This window comes from Diplodia corticola (assembly GCF_001883845.1).
Source record: "Diplodia corticola strain CBS 112549 chromosome Unknown scaffold23, whole genome shotgun sequence".
NCBI classification, from domain to species: domain Eukaryota; kingdom Fungi; phylum Ascomycota; class Dothideomycetes; order Botryosphaeriales; family Botryosphaeriaceae; genus Diplodia; species Diplodia corticola.
The window spans coordinates 350,593-366,452 of NW_017971502.1; the positions used below are offsets into that span (position 1 = coordinate 350,593).

Below are 15,860 nucleotides of genomic sequence, written 5' to 3' on the forward strand. Positions count from 1 at the left end.
TGAAGAAGGCGCAGCTGTGGTGCGATTGTTTCTTGACCACCGATCATGTCCTCACCCGATAAACCCATATGCTCAAGTCAAGTAATTCAAGAGATCGATGCGTGTGTTGTGGGGGCGTAGAGTGAGATAAGCCCATTGAACGAAGGTAGCTGAAGGTCTTTGGGCTTGAAGGTCCTGGGTCAAACGCCCAAACACGTCAGTCCTACCTTGCTTGCGCTGGTCTTACAACCCCTGTCCAAAACCGAACAAGTTGGATCCTTGCATGTTTGCCCTACTTTTGAATGTACTATGTAAACATAATTGAAAGTGCGTAGGCACCACTCTTGGCAGGCGTCTTAAGGTTTGGATCTGACTGTGTCCAAGCACTACATCGTGGGGTGTTACAGTAGCGCAAGTGTTTGTGCGGAGTAAGTTCTGCGTGTTGGAGAACTCACTGGTCAGCATTGATCATGTAAGACATCTGGAAGCCAGAAGATGGGGAAATAGCAGCGGGTATGCATTGTGGCAATAGACAAGCTCAACGATGTCGAGGTTTGAAGCGGTAGAAAACTGGCTTTGTGGATGATGCAATGGTCTATATACAAGATGCGTTCTTTGACCGTCGACCCAAGCCCCAACGCCGAGGCAGATAGTTTAGGTAGTACAATTTGCGAAAAAGAAAAAGAAACCTTCAGACCACAAGAGGGCTGAGCCTTCTGGACATGGCAGAGGGATAAGTGAATACAAAATCAGAACGGATTTGTCTTTAGTCAGGCAGGCTGAGGGATCTTCTGCGTGGCTAGCGAAGCGACATGTAGGTGGCAGCGGCAGTGAGGTAAGTGGACTTTTGCTCGCGGTCCCTCTGCTCCGCGGCAAGCTGCTCGTCGGTCTTCGGCTTAGCGGAAGAATCCCGATTGAAGACCTTCTTGAGCAAGCTGGTTGTCGATTTGGTGGTGGAGCTGCTCATGACGGAGGCGGTGTCTGAGGAAGAGGTGGAATCACTGGGCTTGGACATGTTGAGTGGTCGACGAAGGCTTTTTGTGGAAGGCTCGGGATCGGATAGGGTGGTTCTTGGAATCCGATTTTCTGGGTGGTGAATGCTCGGAATTGTAGAGCTCAAACGTGACGATGATGATGATGATGTCGATGAGTGGAGACGGTAGCGAGCCTGATGGATTGATGTTTGATCTGGGTGACTGGAAGGAATCAGGCAGACAGCACGGTCTTATATGTCAGAAAGATCAGGCTGCAAACAGTCATAGCTGAGGCAGCACCAGGCAGGTTTGCATGTTGGAGCATCACACGCACGTCGGAGTTTAGTGCGTGTTGGCTAGGGACCGGCGTCGGATCGGGCATTGCGGCGATGATGGGCACGGAGTCGGTGTTCGAGCGCCATGTGCGAGGCGGAATTGGATCCTTGAGCTGCCGGTGCCATGCTCGGTATGGCGCCGGATGCAGCCAAGCGAAGTGAGCAGGGCTTGACAGAGGGAACTGGCGGCAGGCGACGTGTGCACGCGGTCTGAGTCACCGCGGCCGGCACGGGAAGACGCGGTGGCTTGCAAAGAGCTGCAATGGGGGGCGTCAGTTTAGGCGGCAGCGATGGACTGGCGCTGGTCACCGGGAAGTGTCGTGGTGGTCGGATTGGTGCGCCGTCCTGCCTAGCTAGCGCGGGCGAGTTGAGTCAGCCCACAAAGAAGTCGCGGCCCGCCGGCACCGCAAAACTCACCGTGGACGCGGGCATCACTTTCTCCACATCCCCGCAACCACACTATGACGGTGTCCACGACCGGGAAGGCGCTGGGCCGTGCCCGTCAGCACTTCTGCGCCGCTCTACGTAGTAGATTCTGCCATTTGCGCCATTCGTGCGACTTTGGCATTATTATTGCCAAACCACCCGGCTGGCAATTGCGACTCCATCGGGTATCGTACGCAAGCAAACCACAGTGGAAAAAAAAGAGAGGCTTGGCACACCCTTCGGATGACAAGTTATGACTCTATGTGGAGCAGGCTATAGAGCACTGGGGCGGGCGGTGTGAAGGCTGTGGAGTCGGCCGCAAGCCACACGCAAGCCCTTTGATTTTCTGAAGCGCGCAAGCCCTCCGACCCCGGCCATCATCGCCTTCTTCGTCACCATGCTTACAAATGGCCCGTTCCCTGCTCCACAGAACTCTCAATGGCAACATCTCAATCATGGTTGCCAAGCACATCGGGCATTTCGAAGCATGCCTGGAATTCTGTTCCTGATGACTCTCTGGCTCCCCATTCAGTATACCCCTACGCCACAAGTCGAACGAGACGTCCTGCTCATCAACCAGGAAATGGGAACACAGCCGGGCTCCTGTATCCGTTCTTCCCAACCGACCTGATCCCGAATATCACATTGTCCTTGCTCAAGTCCAGTGTCGCTGCGCCACTATTTCCAACACCGTACGCATGAGTCCAGAGAGGAGCTGCTGTTGACCTGTAGACCACCTCATAGCCTGCCAGCTCCGAATCGTCGACCTGCTCCCACGAGAACTGGCTCTCATTGCCCAACGTCGACGTATCCACCGTTACATTCCGCGGCATACCCGGTGCCTGCGACAAAGACCACAACGCGGCAAGGTTTACTTTGCCTACACGCGACGCAAAGTCGTAGTCAACAAACTCCGGAAGGTCTCCAAACTGCGTGCCATTCTCGATGCGGATATCCTGGTGTTGATGATCGAAGTTCTCGTTGGGTTCTGTGAAGCGCACAGCTGGGTAGCCTTGCTGCAGAAACGGCGTCTGATCTCCGCCTCGGAGATAGCGGTCGAGCCGGTACACCAAGGCAACTCTCATCCCGGTGCCATCATTCGATGAAACCTCGGACACGAACCGGCCAAGCTCTCGAGCAGGAGAGTCATTCTCCCCGCCAATGCTGAGCCGCGTGGACGCGACGCCATCACTCTCCGATGGAGGTGGCCCTTGAGCGAACAGGCGAATGGTGAACGGGTCTTTCTGGCCTCGGTCTCCAGTAGAACTACCGACAATGTCGTTGTTCAGCATCCCCTCCACGTTGACGCTGGCGTTTCTTAGTGACTGGGCGAGGAAGCTGGCACCGTAAAGGCCTTGCTCTTCTCCTGCAACTGCACTGAAGAGTATTGTAGCCCTCGGCTGACGGGTCGCTAGGACGCGAGCGAGTTCCATGACCACTAAAGTTTGTGTAAGCTTCCAACGCCGGAATACAGTGTACATGGATCATCCATTGCAACCCACCTGCTACCCCTGACGCATCATCGTTTGCTCCGGGAGCATCCGATTCGTAGTTCAAGACGTCCGTCACTCTCGAGTCGTAGTGTCCGGAAATGACATAGACTCGAGAGGGATCAGACGAACCCTCAATGCGCGCCACGACATTGCTGATCCTCACTGGAAAAGGTATGCGATTTGCCACGGGCTGAACGTAGCTGGGGACTTCCACTGTCATCCTTCCTTCAGACGTCGCAGCATACTTTCGCATCTCCGAGGCAATCCAATCCCTTGCAGCGCCAATTCCGCGGTCGGTTGAGTTTTGGGTAGAAAGGGTGTGCCGCGTGCCGAAGGAAACCAGCTTCAAGATCGTGGCCTCAATGTTTGCCGGGTCCACTTCATCGAGCATAGTCCGCAACTCGTCATCCGGAGCCTGCGGTATTATCTCCGTGCCGAGAGCCGATGCCGGCCAGGACGCGGCAGCACAGGAAGCGTAGTCTGACACATTTGCAGCAGCGGAGACTGATTGGTCCCGGGGAAGAGGTAAGTGTTGAGCTAAAGTCGATGCAATGAGTGTGAAGGTAGCGGCGTGAGCGAGCAACATGATGGCCCACCTGGGATACGAATGCACAGAGAACGTCTTTTATACTTCTCGACTGGACGTACGGAACCGGGGCGATATCTCCCGACAGCGGACAAGCTTTATCTTGACAACTTCCGCAAGAAGCTGGACTTTAGAGTCCACCCCTCAAAGTTTGTCAATTGATGAGCTCATGGCTTGGCACTCTGCTCAGGAACGGTATCGGGCCTGGAGATTGGGTTGTCAAACCGCCGGCCAAGCATCATCTGCAGGGCCGTTCATTGCCAGATAAGGAAGGTCGGTATCGCGTAGTAGCGGGAAAGCATGACGGCATTTTGATTTCTCGGTCAGAGGAACAGGTCCCCGCCAGTGCATCGTGGCAGTATGCGGGGTAAATGTGATATTGGATGGATTGCTACTACGCATCGTACCTCGACAAAATCCATTGGCCAAGTGCAGAGCAAGAAGTACCGCCCAGCGCTTGTATGTGCACGCCAAGGCACGGCATTGACCGTCGCGGGGCGTGATAGATAACGCTCGTTGTGCAGGCTTAATTAGTTTGGCGTCTCGAGGCAGCTGATAAGATCCCGTATAGAGCAACAAGCACCGAGACTTGAGCGCCGGAGAAGATTGATGTGTGTGGTGAAGCGAGTGACGGCGTTGGACCGGCCAGCAGTGGCCGACCGGAGCAGGGCGGGAGCCTCCCGTACGGAACAGCGTGTTTCGCAGCCAGTTTCGTGAGGTTCAGTGTTGGCTCTGTTGCAGCCTCGTGCAATGCCAGTCTCGTAAGTCTTGCGCATTGTGGTTGTGGTGTGGGACTCGTTGTGGAGGGGCTAGCTGGTAGCAGCTCGCTATTGGACCGTGCGTGGCGGCGCTAAGCGGCCGCCGATCAGCCAAGGCGGTAGCATGCGGCAGAACACACGTCGGATGTCGTGAATGCGCTCCGCGCCTCTGCATACACGTAGCCAAAAGTCCAACCAGCCGGCTCTCTTTGAATTCTCGCCTGAAGCCTCCGCAGACACCTTGGTGCTATCGCGCAAGCATGGTCCGTAGCTCTCCTCCCACATTGGCTGTCTTGATTCTCACACCCTCCGCAGAACTCCCTCTTCAACTCCGCCCTGCGGCAGTCTACCTCCATACGCAAGGATCTCGATGCTTTCGCCGAGAGCACCACCCTCTCGCCCGCCCTGCTCGGTGAGTGTGTGATAGACCACCCCCCGCCTCCACCAGAGGCTAAAACCAACGCGCAGGGCAGATCAACGCCTCCCTTACTTCCTTCAGCCGTACCATCGATGACTACAACCGCCTGGCCAAGCAGGAAATAGTCGCTACGAAGCAAGAAAAGGCATACGAGCGCATCAAGAATTTCCGCGGCGAGCTGACCGACTATCGCGACCAATTCAACCGGCTAAAATCCGAAAACGATGAACGAGTAAGCAGCTCCAGCTCCCTTTCATCCCTCGACGTCCACCCGCCCCCAGGGCAGTATAAACTAACCATGCCATTCCCCCCCATCAGCAACAAGTACAAAGCCGCGCCGAGCTCCTCGGCCGCCGACCGCACCACGCCGCCACCCCCGAGAACCCCTACGCCTCGGCCTCGACCTCCGCAAACTCGCCGTGGGCCCCGCGCCCGGGCACCGGCAACGGCGGGCCGTCGGCGCTGGGCGCGGCGCCGTCGGACTACACGCGCGAGGCGCACGCGTTCCGCGAGCAGTCGTTCATGTCGCAGACGAACGCGCAGCTGGACGAGTTCCTGGAGCGCGGCCGCGCCGTGCTCGGCGACCTGGGCGACCAGCGCGAGATGCTCAAGGGCACCCAGCGCAAGCTGTACAGCGTCGCCAACACGCTGGGCATCAGCGGCGACACCATCCGCATGGTCGAGCGCCGCGCCAAGCAGGACAAGTGGATCTTCTGGGCCGGCGTCGTCGTCTTCTTCGCGTTTTGCTATCTCGTCCTGAGGTTTTTGAAGTGAGAGAAAGCCTTTCTAGCGTGAGAGCGTGCGAGCGTGCGAGGAGATGTGAGAAGTGCCGTAGGAAAAATTTAAGGAGGAGATGAGTGTTGGATGGATGAGATGTGGTGGCGCGAGCTCAACTCGCTGTTGGACACAGATTAGCGCGGCGTTTTCGGGGTCTTCTTCGGGTGGTGGGGGTGGGGAAACCATCTGGACCGGCTGTCTCACTAGGGGTGTCTTCTATCCCTACGGCGTAAGGCGTTTGGAGAGAAATGAGTTCGAGGTTTGGTTGTGCTTCAAAGCTGTGAGGATTATTGGTCATCCTTTGTACAAACAGTTAATTACCTGGTGAAATACCAACTCGAGCATGGACTGGCTAAATGGTTTGCAGGATATTTAAGTGGTTCCTTATGCATTCCTTCATATTTGATTTCAGAGAATCTTGAACGGGATCTATCAAAGCTGACCAAAGCCTACGCATCCCAGGAGAAAGGAAAGAAAACCGCGTTCATCCGCACATATTGCTAAGTCAGGAACAATGCGGTTTCTTGACAAATCCTCTTCTACAAAAATGAAGATACGAGAGCTTAATAATAATCATCCCACCATTCCGAAACCCACTCAGATTCATGCTCTTCCGGCAAGTGCTCGCAGCAGCAGTCAACGATATTCCTATCCTGCCAATCCGTCCGACCTTTTCGCGGCCTCGTCCCGTCTCGACGTCCGAGTTTGCTTACTTGCTCGAGGAGCTCATCCAACTCGTCCTTCACGTCATGCATATCCAGGCGCAGCTCGCGCTGATCCGTCCTGATCGAATCCAGCGCGCCTCTCAGCCGCCCGGCTCCATCGACACCGCCGCAGCCACGCGGTCGAGGCCTCCACGCAATCCGGTCATCCGGATCGATGAAGCGATGCCCGCGGTGGTTGTACGTCTCCAGGCCCAGCGGCGGCGGCGGCGGCCTTTGATCACCACCGTCGCCGGCAAGACCCGAAGACCTTACAACGCGACGCTCGCAGTGTTCGTGCATGTACATGCCACCGCCTCCCCCTGCTGCTGCTGCCGCCGCCGCCGCATCGTCCAACAGCGCCCTTCTCCGCTCCTGCAGCAGATCCCTCTCCCTATCCCTCCCGCGGCCCCCCTCAAAAAACCCATCGAACCGCCGACGTTGCTGCTGTTGCTGCTGCTGTCGCCATCCCAACGGCGGCCGCACACCACCTCCTCCTCCCCATTCCATGGCCTTCTCCACCGCCCCCCACACCTCCTCCGCATCCCCCTCGGGCAGCGCCGCCGCAGCAAAGCCGTCATAGCGCCCACTCAGCAACACGTCCGGCCGCGCGCGCACCAAGCCGCGCAGGCAGGCGCGGCGGTCGGCCTCGGAGCCCACGCGCGCGACGGCCAGGCTCCAGGCCCACAGCAGCACGGCGTGCGGGTGCTCCAGCAGCTGTTCCCCACTGGTACCTGGCTGTCCCCGGCCACGATGTCGCCGGCGCCGATCGACGACGTACCTGCTACTACTATCGAAGCCGGCAAAGTCCCCGCTGCCGTCAACGTCGTCGAAGTCGTACCAATCGTCGTCGATGTCGTCGTCGTCGTCGTAGTCGTCGCCGCCATAGTCGATGTCGTCCGACGGATCGGCGACGCTGCCGACGACGCGCTCGCCGTGCCGCGCGAAGAACGCGGTCAGCACGGCGCCGAGGCGGCGCGAGCCGAAGGTGCGGGAGAGGTCGGCGAGGGCGAGGAAGGCGGAGAGCGTGCGCGGGTGCCGCACAGCTGGTACCACGCTGCTGCCGCGGTAGCGTTGGTGCCCGGTTGTTGTGGCTCCCGGCTTGCTGGCGGCAGCAGCAGCAGCAACAGAAGCCGTGCGGCGGTCTTCGAGCTGCGCGCGGGCGAGGGCGTCTGTCAGGGCCGCCGAGACGGCATCTGCGGCGGCGGCGTTGCTGCTGCTGTTGGCGGCGGTGGTGGTCTCGCTGGCGTCGGCGAGGATGTCGACGAGCTCCGAGTAGATGCGCTGCATCTTGCCCGGCCGCAGCATGCCGTGGCGGACGGGCGCGCAGTCGGCGATGTGGTCGTCTAGGTCGAGCTGGTTGCGGCGGTTGAGGAGGGCAGAGGAGGAGAGCACGGCTGCGGGGAGGTAGGCGCGCATGAGGCGCGCGGAGATGGCGGCGCGGCGCGTGCCGCAGAGGACGGTCACGTCGCGGTGCGAGTGGTGGAGGGTGAGCTCGTGGCGGTCCATTGCGGTGTTTTTTTTTTTTTTTTTTTGGAGTCACCTGCTCTCTCTGGCAGGTGAAGGCGAGGCTCGAGGTGATTACGTCGAGAGCGAGGACTCTTGAATGAGGTGTCAAGCTCGCTCGGGTTCTATGGAGCTCCTTTGATGGCTTTGGTCTTCCTGGCAGAAAGAGAGCAGGCAGGTTTAAATCGTATCCTGTAAGCCTGTGTCCCGGCGCTGCTTGGGCCTCTGCGGTACGGAGGAAATGCACCCAGGCGTCTTCGTGTAACAGACTTTCTGCGCGAGATGTAGGGGTCGAAGTAGATGGGAAGTGCGTTTCTTTCAAGTCATGGCCATCGTTACGGGGAGAACAATGTTGCAGAAGAGTGCAGTCAGATTGCAAGGCTGTGTATTGCTGAGGGTGGACTAGGCGGAAGGAAAAGAAAAAGAGAAACAAAAGATTCCCGTGAAGGATTCCTTACCCGTGCGCCGTCAGCTGCGAGATCGCGCAAGCCCCGGTCCTCACTGACACTGAGGCCGTCCGCTTCCAGGTCACCGGTCGGACAGCTGGGGGCTGCTGACCGTTCTTGGCGGTCAGACTGCCGCTAACCCGCAGGAAGGCTGAAGTTTAGGCAGTTGAAACCAGAAAAAAAAAACTGAATTTGCGTATCACGTCGTTTCGGGACACGGCAGCGAAGGACACTGATATATGACGTTGTGCAATCTAAAAGAGTCGGCTCGATGCTGATGAGTCTAGGTTCGAAAGGACCGTCAAGCCTTGGGACGTATGTACATACAAACCATAGTGGATAGGTCATTTGAAGTCTTGATCGATGGTAACGCAAGGCTGAGGCAGCAGAGTGAGTGAGTGCGGGGTAGAGCGAGGCAGCAGTTGGGGGACTTGCTGCGAGTCAAGATTGGTTGTTACGGACATGTGCAGCAGTTGCGGGAAGATTCCAGTTCATTATGGAGGCACCAGGCGAAATTGTTTGTGAGAGGCATTCGCTCGGTTTGTTCGACGCAGCTTTCCGATCACTGGCTGGGGCAAACTGCATGACCCTCGTCATCGCTTCACGACGAACAAGCGTCTCATTCATGGATGCGGATATCTTCGTTTCAGAAAAAAAAAAAAGAATCATCAGCTCTCGTCTGATGTCCCATGTGCATATCCAAGTCCATTCCCTTGGCCGCCGTTTGGGTGTTGGCAGTAATGCACGTGCAACGGTGGCCCCCATCGGGCTTCGGCGTTGATGATACCTTCAGTGGGCTTAGTTGACATTGTTCTTCCTCTGAGCCACGGTCGAGCACCTGCAAGATATGCTCCGGTGGGCCCTGGCTCGAGCCTCAAGCTTGTCAGCAGCGAATTCAAGCAGTGTCGGTATTCCATGTGACGTACGTCATGTCACTTCGTCCAGCAAGTGACTCCCTCACCTTTTCAATTAACAGCCAGCTCAGCACGGGACTTAGCTTTCGAAATAGGCCACATGGGCAAGTCAATCATGATGTTATCCCGTCCAAACGTTGAGACATTCCCGGCCCTGCTCGTTGTTCTTCTGGTTTGTGCTGGAAACCGCTGTTGACGGATATGTGGCGAAACATGTGTTGATTCCTCGTTCAGTGGACCAGAGGCCTGGTGATCGAGGTGTGTCCATCCACGTGCGGCTTGTGGTGGGGAAGTTGGAACGAGTTGGGCCATGCTCCCACGTGCCTGCCGCTTCCAGTCAACGGGCGAGTAAACAATCTCCAGCACGTGAGCGATGCTGGACTCTCGGTCTCCAGAGTGCCTAAATATCTTGCTCGCGCGCTCCCCGCCACCGTCTTCAGACTTGCTCAACTCACTCAACGCTTGCTCCACAAGTTACTCCAACATGTCCAACCGCTCCACTCCCCTAAGCGACGTTCCCGCCGACACCATGGATGCCGACACTCAGGTAAGTTCCATGGCCCAAGATCCCAGCTTTGCTTCACTTGCCACTAATTTGGCAGGCTGCTGGTATCAAGGTTGAGATCAAGACTGAAGATGTGGACCACCAGACGGCTCTCGAGCCTGGAGAGGGTCGCGCCGGAACGCCGGTTACTGTAACTCCCAACACGCCTCCCTCAGCCAAGCGCGCTGCCACCGAGTCCGCCGATGAAGGGTCCACGGTGAAGAAGACGAAGGGAAGGGCGTCCCCCAAGAGCTCTACGCCTGCCCGTCAACGCAAGGCTCCCGTCAAGACGCCGGTGAGTGCCACCCGTTCGCACTTCCTGGACATGAAGGACGTGGTCTGACAGACGTCGATTCCCAGAGCTCCGGTCGCACCATCGCGACGTCGGTGGACCAACTCTCTTCTGAAGATCGCCTGCTCCTCAACATGAAGGACCAGGGCAAGTCCTGGAAGGAGATTGGCGAAGCGTGGAAGGTCATCACGGGCATCGAGCCGGCCAAGTCGACGCTCCCCAACCGCTATGCCCGTCTTCGCGCCAACATCACGACCATGAGCGAAACTGACCAGCAGCTCCTGCTCACGGCCAAGGCGTTTGTCGAGCAGAAGCAGGAGCAGGAGAAGTGGGAACAGATTGCTCAGAGGATGCAGGAGCTCGGTAGCGCAGAGAAGTTCTCCGTCACCGTTCTGCAGAAGCAGTTCCAGAAGATGGAGGCTGCCAGGGCCCAGCCTCCGGTCAACCCCTTCGAGGACATTGCCGAGTGAGGGCGCCCGTCGATTCTCTTCTCACATGCACGTGGTGGTGCGACTCTGCGTGTTTGAAGGTTGAAGGAAAGGCATGGAAAAGGCGATACGGTATGACCAGCTTCGTTCGAGAAGAAGATCTCTTGAAGAGCGGTGCACGGCCATCTGGATTGATTTGGGACTGACGGGGTTTTTTTTTCTCTTTCTTTTCTTTCCGGCGATATCTGGACAAAGACGGTAGAGGTGGCTATGGAAGTGCCTGCAGCGGGTCAGCGGTGGATTCTATCTCCATGCCTTTGGTAACAGACTACTGCAAGATGGTGGCGGGAATGCAATAGAGCCAGCGCTCGCGGCGACGGCAGCTATACTGAACGTGTCTATAAGCACATTGGTGAGACGTAACAAAACGGGATTAAAGCAATAGACTCGCTTGGGATGGCACTATTGGGAACCCGCGCCTAGCGCCGCCAGCACGCGCGCCGCCCACAACAACGCCGCCCCTCCAACCGCACAACGCTCGCCGGAACCGACGGATGTCGATGGTGTTGAAGACGGCTTGCGACATAAAGGACACACGTGGGCTTGGCAATACTGGAAGTTGCCGCATCGGGCTGGCCGCCGCGACGCTAAGTCGAGAGTCAAACGTGGAGGAAATATTGGCAATGTTTTCGTTTCTATTTCGGGGCCTTCGAGAAGCTGTCATTGTGTGCATGTCGGTGAGCGTTGGTGCAAACTTCGGTCGAGTTGGGGGGAGACGCGTCGCCCTTAGCCCTGGCTCTCGTGATGCGCCCGGACTGTCGGTGAGGCGAGCGGGGACGCCTGGGACACGGCGACGCTCAGCGGCCGGCCCATTGAGATGCGTGCCATTGCAGATCAATGGCTTGCAAGAGAATCCACCGAGGAGGCTGTGTGGAGCTGTCAGCAGCACGCCGACCTTACTTCTCGCCAAGCCCGTCGCTCGTCCACCACTCAACGCCGCCTCTACCGAACACCAACATCTTCTGCCGCCCACGACAACAATGCGGCACGGAAGAGGCGCGTCACTTGGCCGTGGGCGCTACGCCAGCTGCCGTCAGCGAGTTCCAGTCCGCTTCTTGCTGCACTCCGCAGCGCCCGCGCACCCGCGCAGCCTCTTCGCCGTTACCGTCCCGCCACCAGGCGTCCGTCGCTGAACTAGCGGCTCCGCGAACGGCTTTCCCTTTGACCGCCACGCCCGCCGCGGCTTGGCGCCGTGGTGAGCGAACAAGGACAGATCGCGTGCACCGGGTCGACGAGATGGACATCCAAACAGACGGCAGGCACTGATGCGGGGCGATGAGCGACGGGCGATGGGCGATGGGCGATGGGCGATGGGCGCAACACAACAGCCGGTGGCTTTCCGATTTGCAGGGCTGACGACGGTGACAAGACACCCGGCGATTGGTCGCTGCTGAGGGCGCCGTCGCCAGAGATAAGAAGCTCGCACGCAGAAAAGGGCCCATTTAGCCTTCCGTCAGCCACTTCCGCGGGCCCAGCTGATCTCCCTCTCCGCATCGCCTCCGCCCTGCCATCTGCTTTCTCCCCGGAACCATGCTGCCCTCGCCGTGGTGGTGTCAAACGTGTGACAAAACCCATCTACGTTCCTGATTCTCATGCCACTCGCCGCCGGTGCAGGGGTTTCGGCGGTGGCACTATGTTCATTGCCTGTCCGCACTTTCTCCGGCTTCCCGTTGGCCTGATGACAAAAATCCGTTTCCTCTACTCTCTCTGTGTTCCATCGTCTCTTTTGACCTCACAGTGTTGCTTTGCTTTCGCTTGTTCCTTTGAAATTCTGGTGACTCCCTCCCGGCGGCAGCGAGCATAATGGCCGTTCAACCCCCGCAGAAAAAGCTTGTCGGCGGAATATTGCCACCCTCTCCCCCAGAGACAATTTACGGCGAGGCATGGTCCCCAGACCCCGTCGAATTCCCCCTACCGCCGCCGCGAACAGCCGTTCAGGTTCTTGAGGTGGACAAGAAGACGCCTGACGCACACGTCCCGCGCGATCCCAGATTAATACGACTGACGGGCGTGCATCCTTTCAACACCGAGGCCCCGCTTTCTGATTTGTATGACGAGGGGTTCTTGACGAGCCCGGAGCTTTTTTACGTCAGGAACCACGGGGCGGTGCCCGAGGTCAGAGATGAGGAAATTCCGGATTGGGAGTTTACTGTGGAGGGCTTGGTGGAGAAGCCTCTGAGAATAACGTTCAAGGAACTCCTCTCCGGCTACGACAACGTCACCTACCCCATCACGCTTGTCTGCGCTGGCAACAGGCGCAAGGAGCAGAACGTGGTGCGCAAGACGAAGGGCTTTTCCTGGGGAGCAGCAGGCGTGTCGACGGCGCTGTGGACAGGAGTGGTGATGGGCGATGTTTTGAAAAGAGCACGGCCGTTGCGGAGGGCAAAATACGTCTGCATGGAAGGTGCGGACAAGCTACCCAATGGCTATTACGGTACCTCCGTCAAGCTCAACTGGGCCATGGATCCCAACCGAGGGATGATGCTCGCCCACAAGATGAACGGAGAGATGCTCACGCCAGACCACGGAAAACCTCTGCGTTGCGTCATCCCGGGCCAGATTGGAGGTAGGAGCGTCAAGTGGCTGAAGAAACTTATCGTCACTGCAGAGCCGAGCGACAACTGGTATCATATCAACGACAACAGGGTCCTGCCGACCATGGTATCTCCCGACGACGCTGCGAACGATCCGAGCTGGTGGAAGGACGAGCGCTATGCCATCTATGACCTCAGCACAAACTCTGCAATAGCTTACCCGGCCCATGAGGAACGACTGTCGGTCGTTAGCGGCCCCGAAAGGTATCATGTCAGAGGGTATGCCTACGGCGGTGGAGGCCGTCGTGTAACCAGGGTCGAAGTATCACTCGACCAGGGAAAAACTTGGGGGCTTTCAAAAATCAACTACGGCGAGGACCGTTACCGCGAGGCCAATCCGCAAGATCTCTTCGGTGGAACGCTGGACGTGGACTGGCGCGAGAGCTGCTTCTGCTGGTGCTTTTGGGACATTGACGTTCCGGTAAGCGAGTTGAGGCGAGCCAACGACATAATTGTTCGGGCGATGGACGAGAGCATGAACCTTCAGCCGAGGGACATGTATTGGTCCGTGTTGGGCATGATGAACAATCCATGGTACCGAATCGTCATCAACCACGAGAACGACTGTCTTCGCTTCGAACATCCGACACAGCCCGCATTGATGCCCGGTGGCTGGATGGAACGTGTGAAGAAGGCCGGCGGCAACCTCTCGAATGGATTTTGGGGCGAAAGAATTGGAGGGCAGGAGCCAGAGGCGCCATCGAGCGAGCAAGCCGCTGAGATCAGGATGACCAACGATAGGGTCAAGAGGATGATTACGATTGATGAATTGCGAAAACATGGCACAGAGCAGGAGCCTTGGTTTGTGCTCAAGGACGAGGTGTACGACGGAACTGCCTTTCTTCAGGGGCATCCGGGCGGTGCACAGAGCATCGTGTCAGCAGCAGCGTTGGACGCTACAGACGAGTTCATGGCTATCCGTAAGTTCACCCACTCCTCGAAAGCACAGACAGCTTCTAACAAGTACCAGACAGCGAGACGGCAAAGGCAATGATGCCAGACTACCATATCGGGACTTTGGATGAAGCAGCCAAACGCATCCTTAGCGAAGGAGAAGTCAAGGCCGAGACGACGGAGCCTCGTGAGGTTTTCCTTGATTCTCGAACATGGACCAAGGCGATCCTCCATAGCAAGGAGTCGGTCTCGTGGGATACACGCATATTCACGTTCAAGCTGGAGCACGAAGGACAAAGGCTTGGGCTCCCGACCGGCCAGCACTTGATGTTGCGGTTGCGAGACGCAGTAACGGGCGAACCCATCATCCGGTCGTACACGCCCATCTCAGAGACCAGCCGGCCTGGGTCCGTGGACATCCTCGTCAAGGTATACTTCGACACCAAGGAGCGCAAAGGCGGCAAGATGACGGTGGCGCTGGACTCGCTTCCCCTCGGCCGCTCGGTCGACTTCAAGGGGCCGATCGGAAAGTTCGAGTACCTCGGGCGCGGGTGGTGCAGGGTCAAGGGCGCGCAGCGGTCTGTCAAGCGCTTCGTCATGATTGCCGGCGGCAGCGGCATCACGCCCATCTACCAGGTGCTGCGGGCGGTGATGCAGGACCTGGAGGACCCGACGGTGTGCACGGTGCTGGACGGCAACAGGCTGGTCGAGGACATACTATGCAAGGCGGAGCTGGACGGCTTCGCGCTGAGCAACGAGGAAAGATGCAAGCTGCTGTACACGCTGACGCAGGCGCCGGACGACTGGACGGGGCTCAAGGGCCGGATTGCGGCGCCGTTGCTAAAGGAGTATGCGCCGCTGGGAGAGGATAGTATGGTGCTGATTTGCGGGCCGGAGGCGCTAGAGAAGAGCGCACATGCGGCTCTCAGCGAGATTGGATGGAAGGATGAGGACTTGTTGTTCTTCTAGTCACGTTTCAATCCGGTGGGCAAGAGTAGCATGGCGAGACTCTGACATGCCTCTCTTGGCCGCATTTTGTTTTCACATGTGAAATTGGAATAGTACACGCGCACAGCATGCGAACTTCGTCGCCGGCCGCTTCGGCTCAGCTCAGTCTGAAGTCACAGACGCTGCAGCGAGTGAAGCCGGACGGCAAGCCAAAGGCCTCGGAGGTACTTGACATCACTCACCCCACATGTCGAAGTAGTACTTCCCCGGAGAAGATCTCCGAGAGCATCTAGCTTATTGCTCGTCTACCAGACAGGGGGCGCGCGCAGATGGTCCCTGGACGATAAGGGCATCGTGGGGCATCCAAAGCTGGCGAGAGGACGAGCATAGCATGGAAGCCTTGCCGGAACCAGTCTAGCCCGGAGCCTGGGAGGGCCTTATCTTCGGCCAACTGGTGGCGCTCTAGAACAACAATCATGGCCGTTGTGTGCTACTACTTTCTCCGAGGAGCAACGCTGTCATATCAGCAACTGCACAATGTTTTCATCCGCCATGGCTGCGCGGAGAAAGGGCGCGCTGCTGCAGCGCCCAGCCTCGCGCCGCCAATCACCTTGCGACGGCGTGTCAGCCCGTCCAATCCTCTTCTTGACAAAATGGCTCGCGCGGATTGGACACGGATAAGGCGTGGCGCTATGCTCGTCCTCTTTGGCCGCATTGTTTCCTCACCCTCGCCTTCGCCGCAACCCATGCGTGAGGCGATGTTTTGGTAATAATACCCCAAAGCTTG

At 57.8% G+C, this 15,860-nt stretch overlaps 6 protein-coding genes across 6 annotated transcripts; 3 read left to right on the forward strand and 3 right to left on the reverse strand.

The window, feature by feature from the left end:
• Positions 1–778: 778 nt before the first annotated feature.
• Positions 779–994, reverse strand: BKCO1_23000119 (uncharacterized protein; the record flags this gene model as incomplete). Its single annotated transcript, XM_020272925.1, has 1 exon — positions 779–994. One exon carries the CDS (start codon positions 992–994, stop codon positions 779–781), a length of 216 nt encoding a protein of 71 aa, XP_020130737.1.
• Positions 995–2,286: 1,292 nt separating this feature from the next.
• BKCO1_23000120 (aminopeptidase) lies at positions 2,287–3,793 on the reverse strand (the record flags this gene model as incomplete). Its single annotated transcript, XM_020272927.1, has 2 exons — positions 2,287–3,152; positions 3,217–3,793. 2 exons carry the CDS (start codon positions 3,791–3,793, stop codon positions 2,287–2,289), a joined length of 1,443 nt encoding a protein of 480 aa, XP_020130650.1.
• Positions 3,794–4,811: 1,018 nt separating this feature from the next.
• BKCO1_23000121 (v-snare protein) lies at positions 4,812–5,743 on the forward strand (the record flags this gene model as incomplete). The annotated part of the gene is made up of 4 exons (XM_020272928.1): positions 4,812–4,814; positions 4,867–4,963; positions 5,020–5,201; positions 5,288–5,743. The coding sequence occupies 4 exons, from the start codon at positions 4,812–4,814 to the stop codon at positions 5,741–5,743; spliced, it is 738 nt and encodes a 245-aa protein (XP_020130651.1).
• A 566-nt stretch (positions 5,744–6,309) lies between these two features.
• Positions 6,310–7,956, reverse strand: BKCO1_23000122 (uncharacterized protein; the record flags this gene model as incomplete). Its single annotated transcript, XM_020272929.1, has 1 exon — positions 6,310–7,956. The coding sequence occupies one exon, from the start codon at positions 7,954–7,956 to the stop codon at positions 6,310–6,312; it is 1,647 nt and encodes a 548-aa protein (XP_020130648.1).
• A 1,841-nt stretch (positions 7,957–9,797) lies between these two features.
• On the forward strand, positions 9,798–10,619 carry BKCO1_23000123 (uncharacterized protein; the record flags this gene model as incomplete). Its single annotated transcript, XM_020272930.1, has 3 exons — positions 9,798–9,860; positions 9,916–10,152; positions 10,218–10,619. The coding sequence occupies 3 exons, from the start codon at positions 9,798–9,800 to the stop codon at positions 10,617–10,619; spliced, it is 702 nt and encodes a 233-aa protein (XP_020130649.1).
• A 1,821-nt stretch (positions 10,620–12,440) lies between these two features.
• On the forward strand, positions 12,441–15,094 carry BKCO1_23000124 (nitrate reductase; the record flags this gene model as incomplete). The annotated part of the gene is made up of 2 exons (XM_020272931.1): positions 12,441–14,151; positions 14,202–15,094. The coding sequence occupies 2 exons, from the start codon at positions 12,441–12,443 to the stop codon at positions 15,092–15,094; spliced, it is 2,604 nt and encodes an 867-aa protein (XP_020130646.1).
• Between the last annotated feature and the right edge of the window lie 766 nt (positions 15,095–15,860).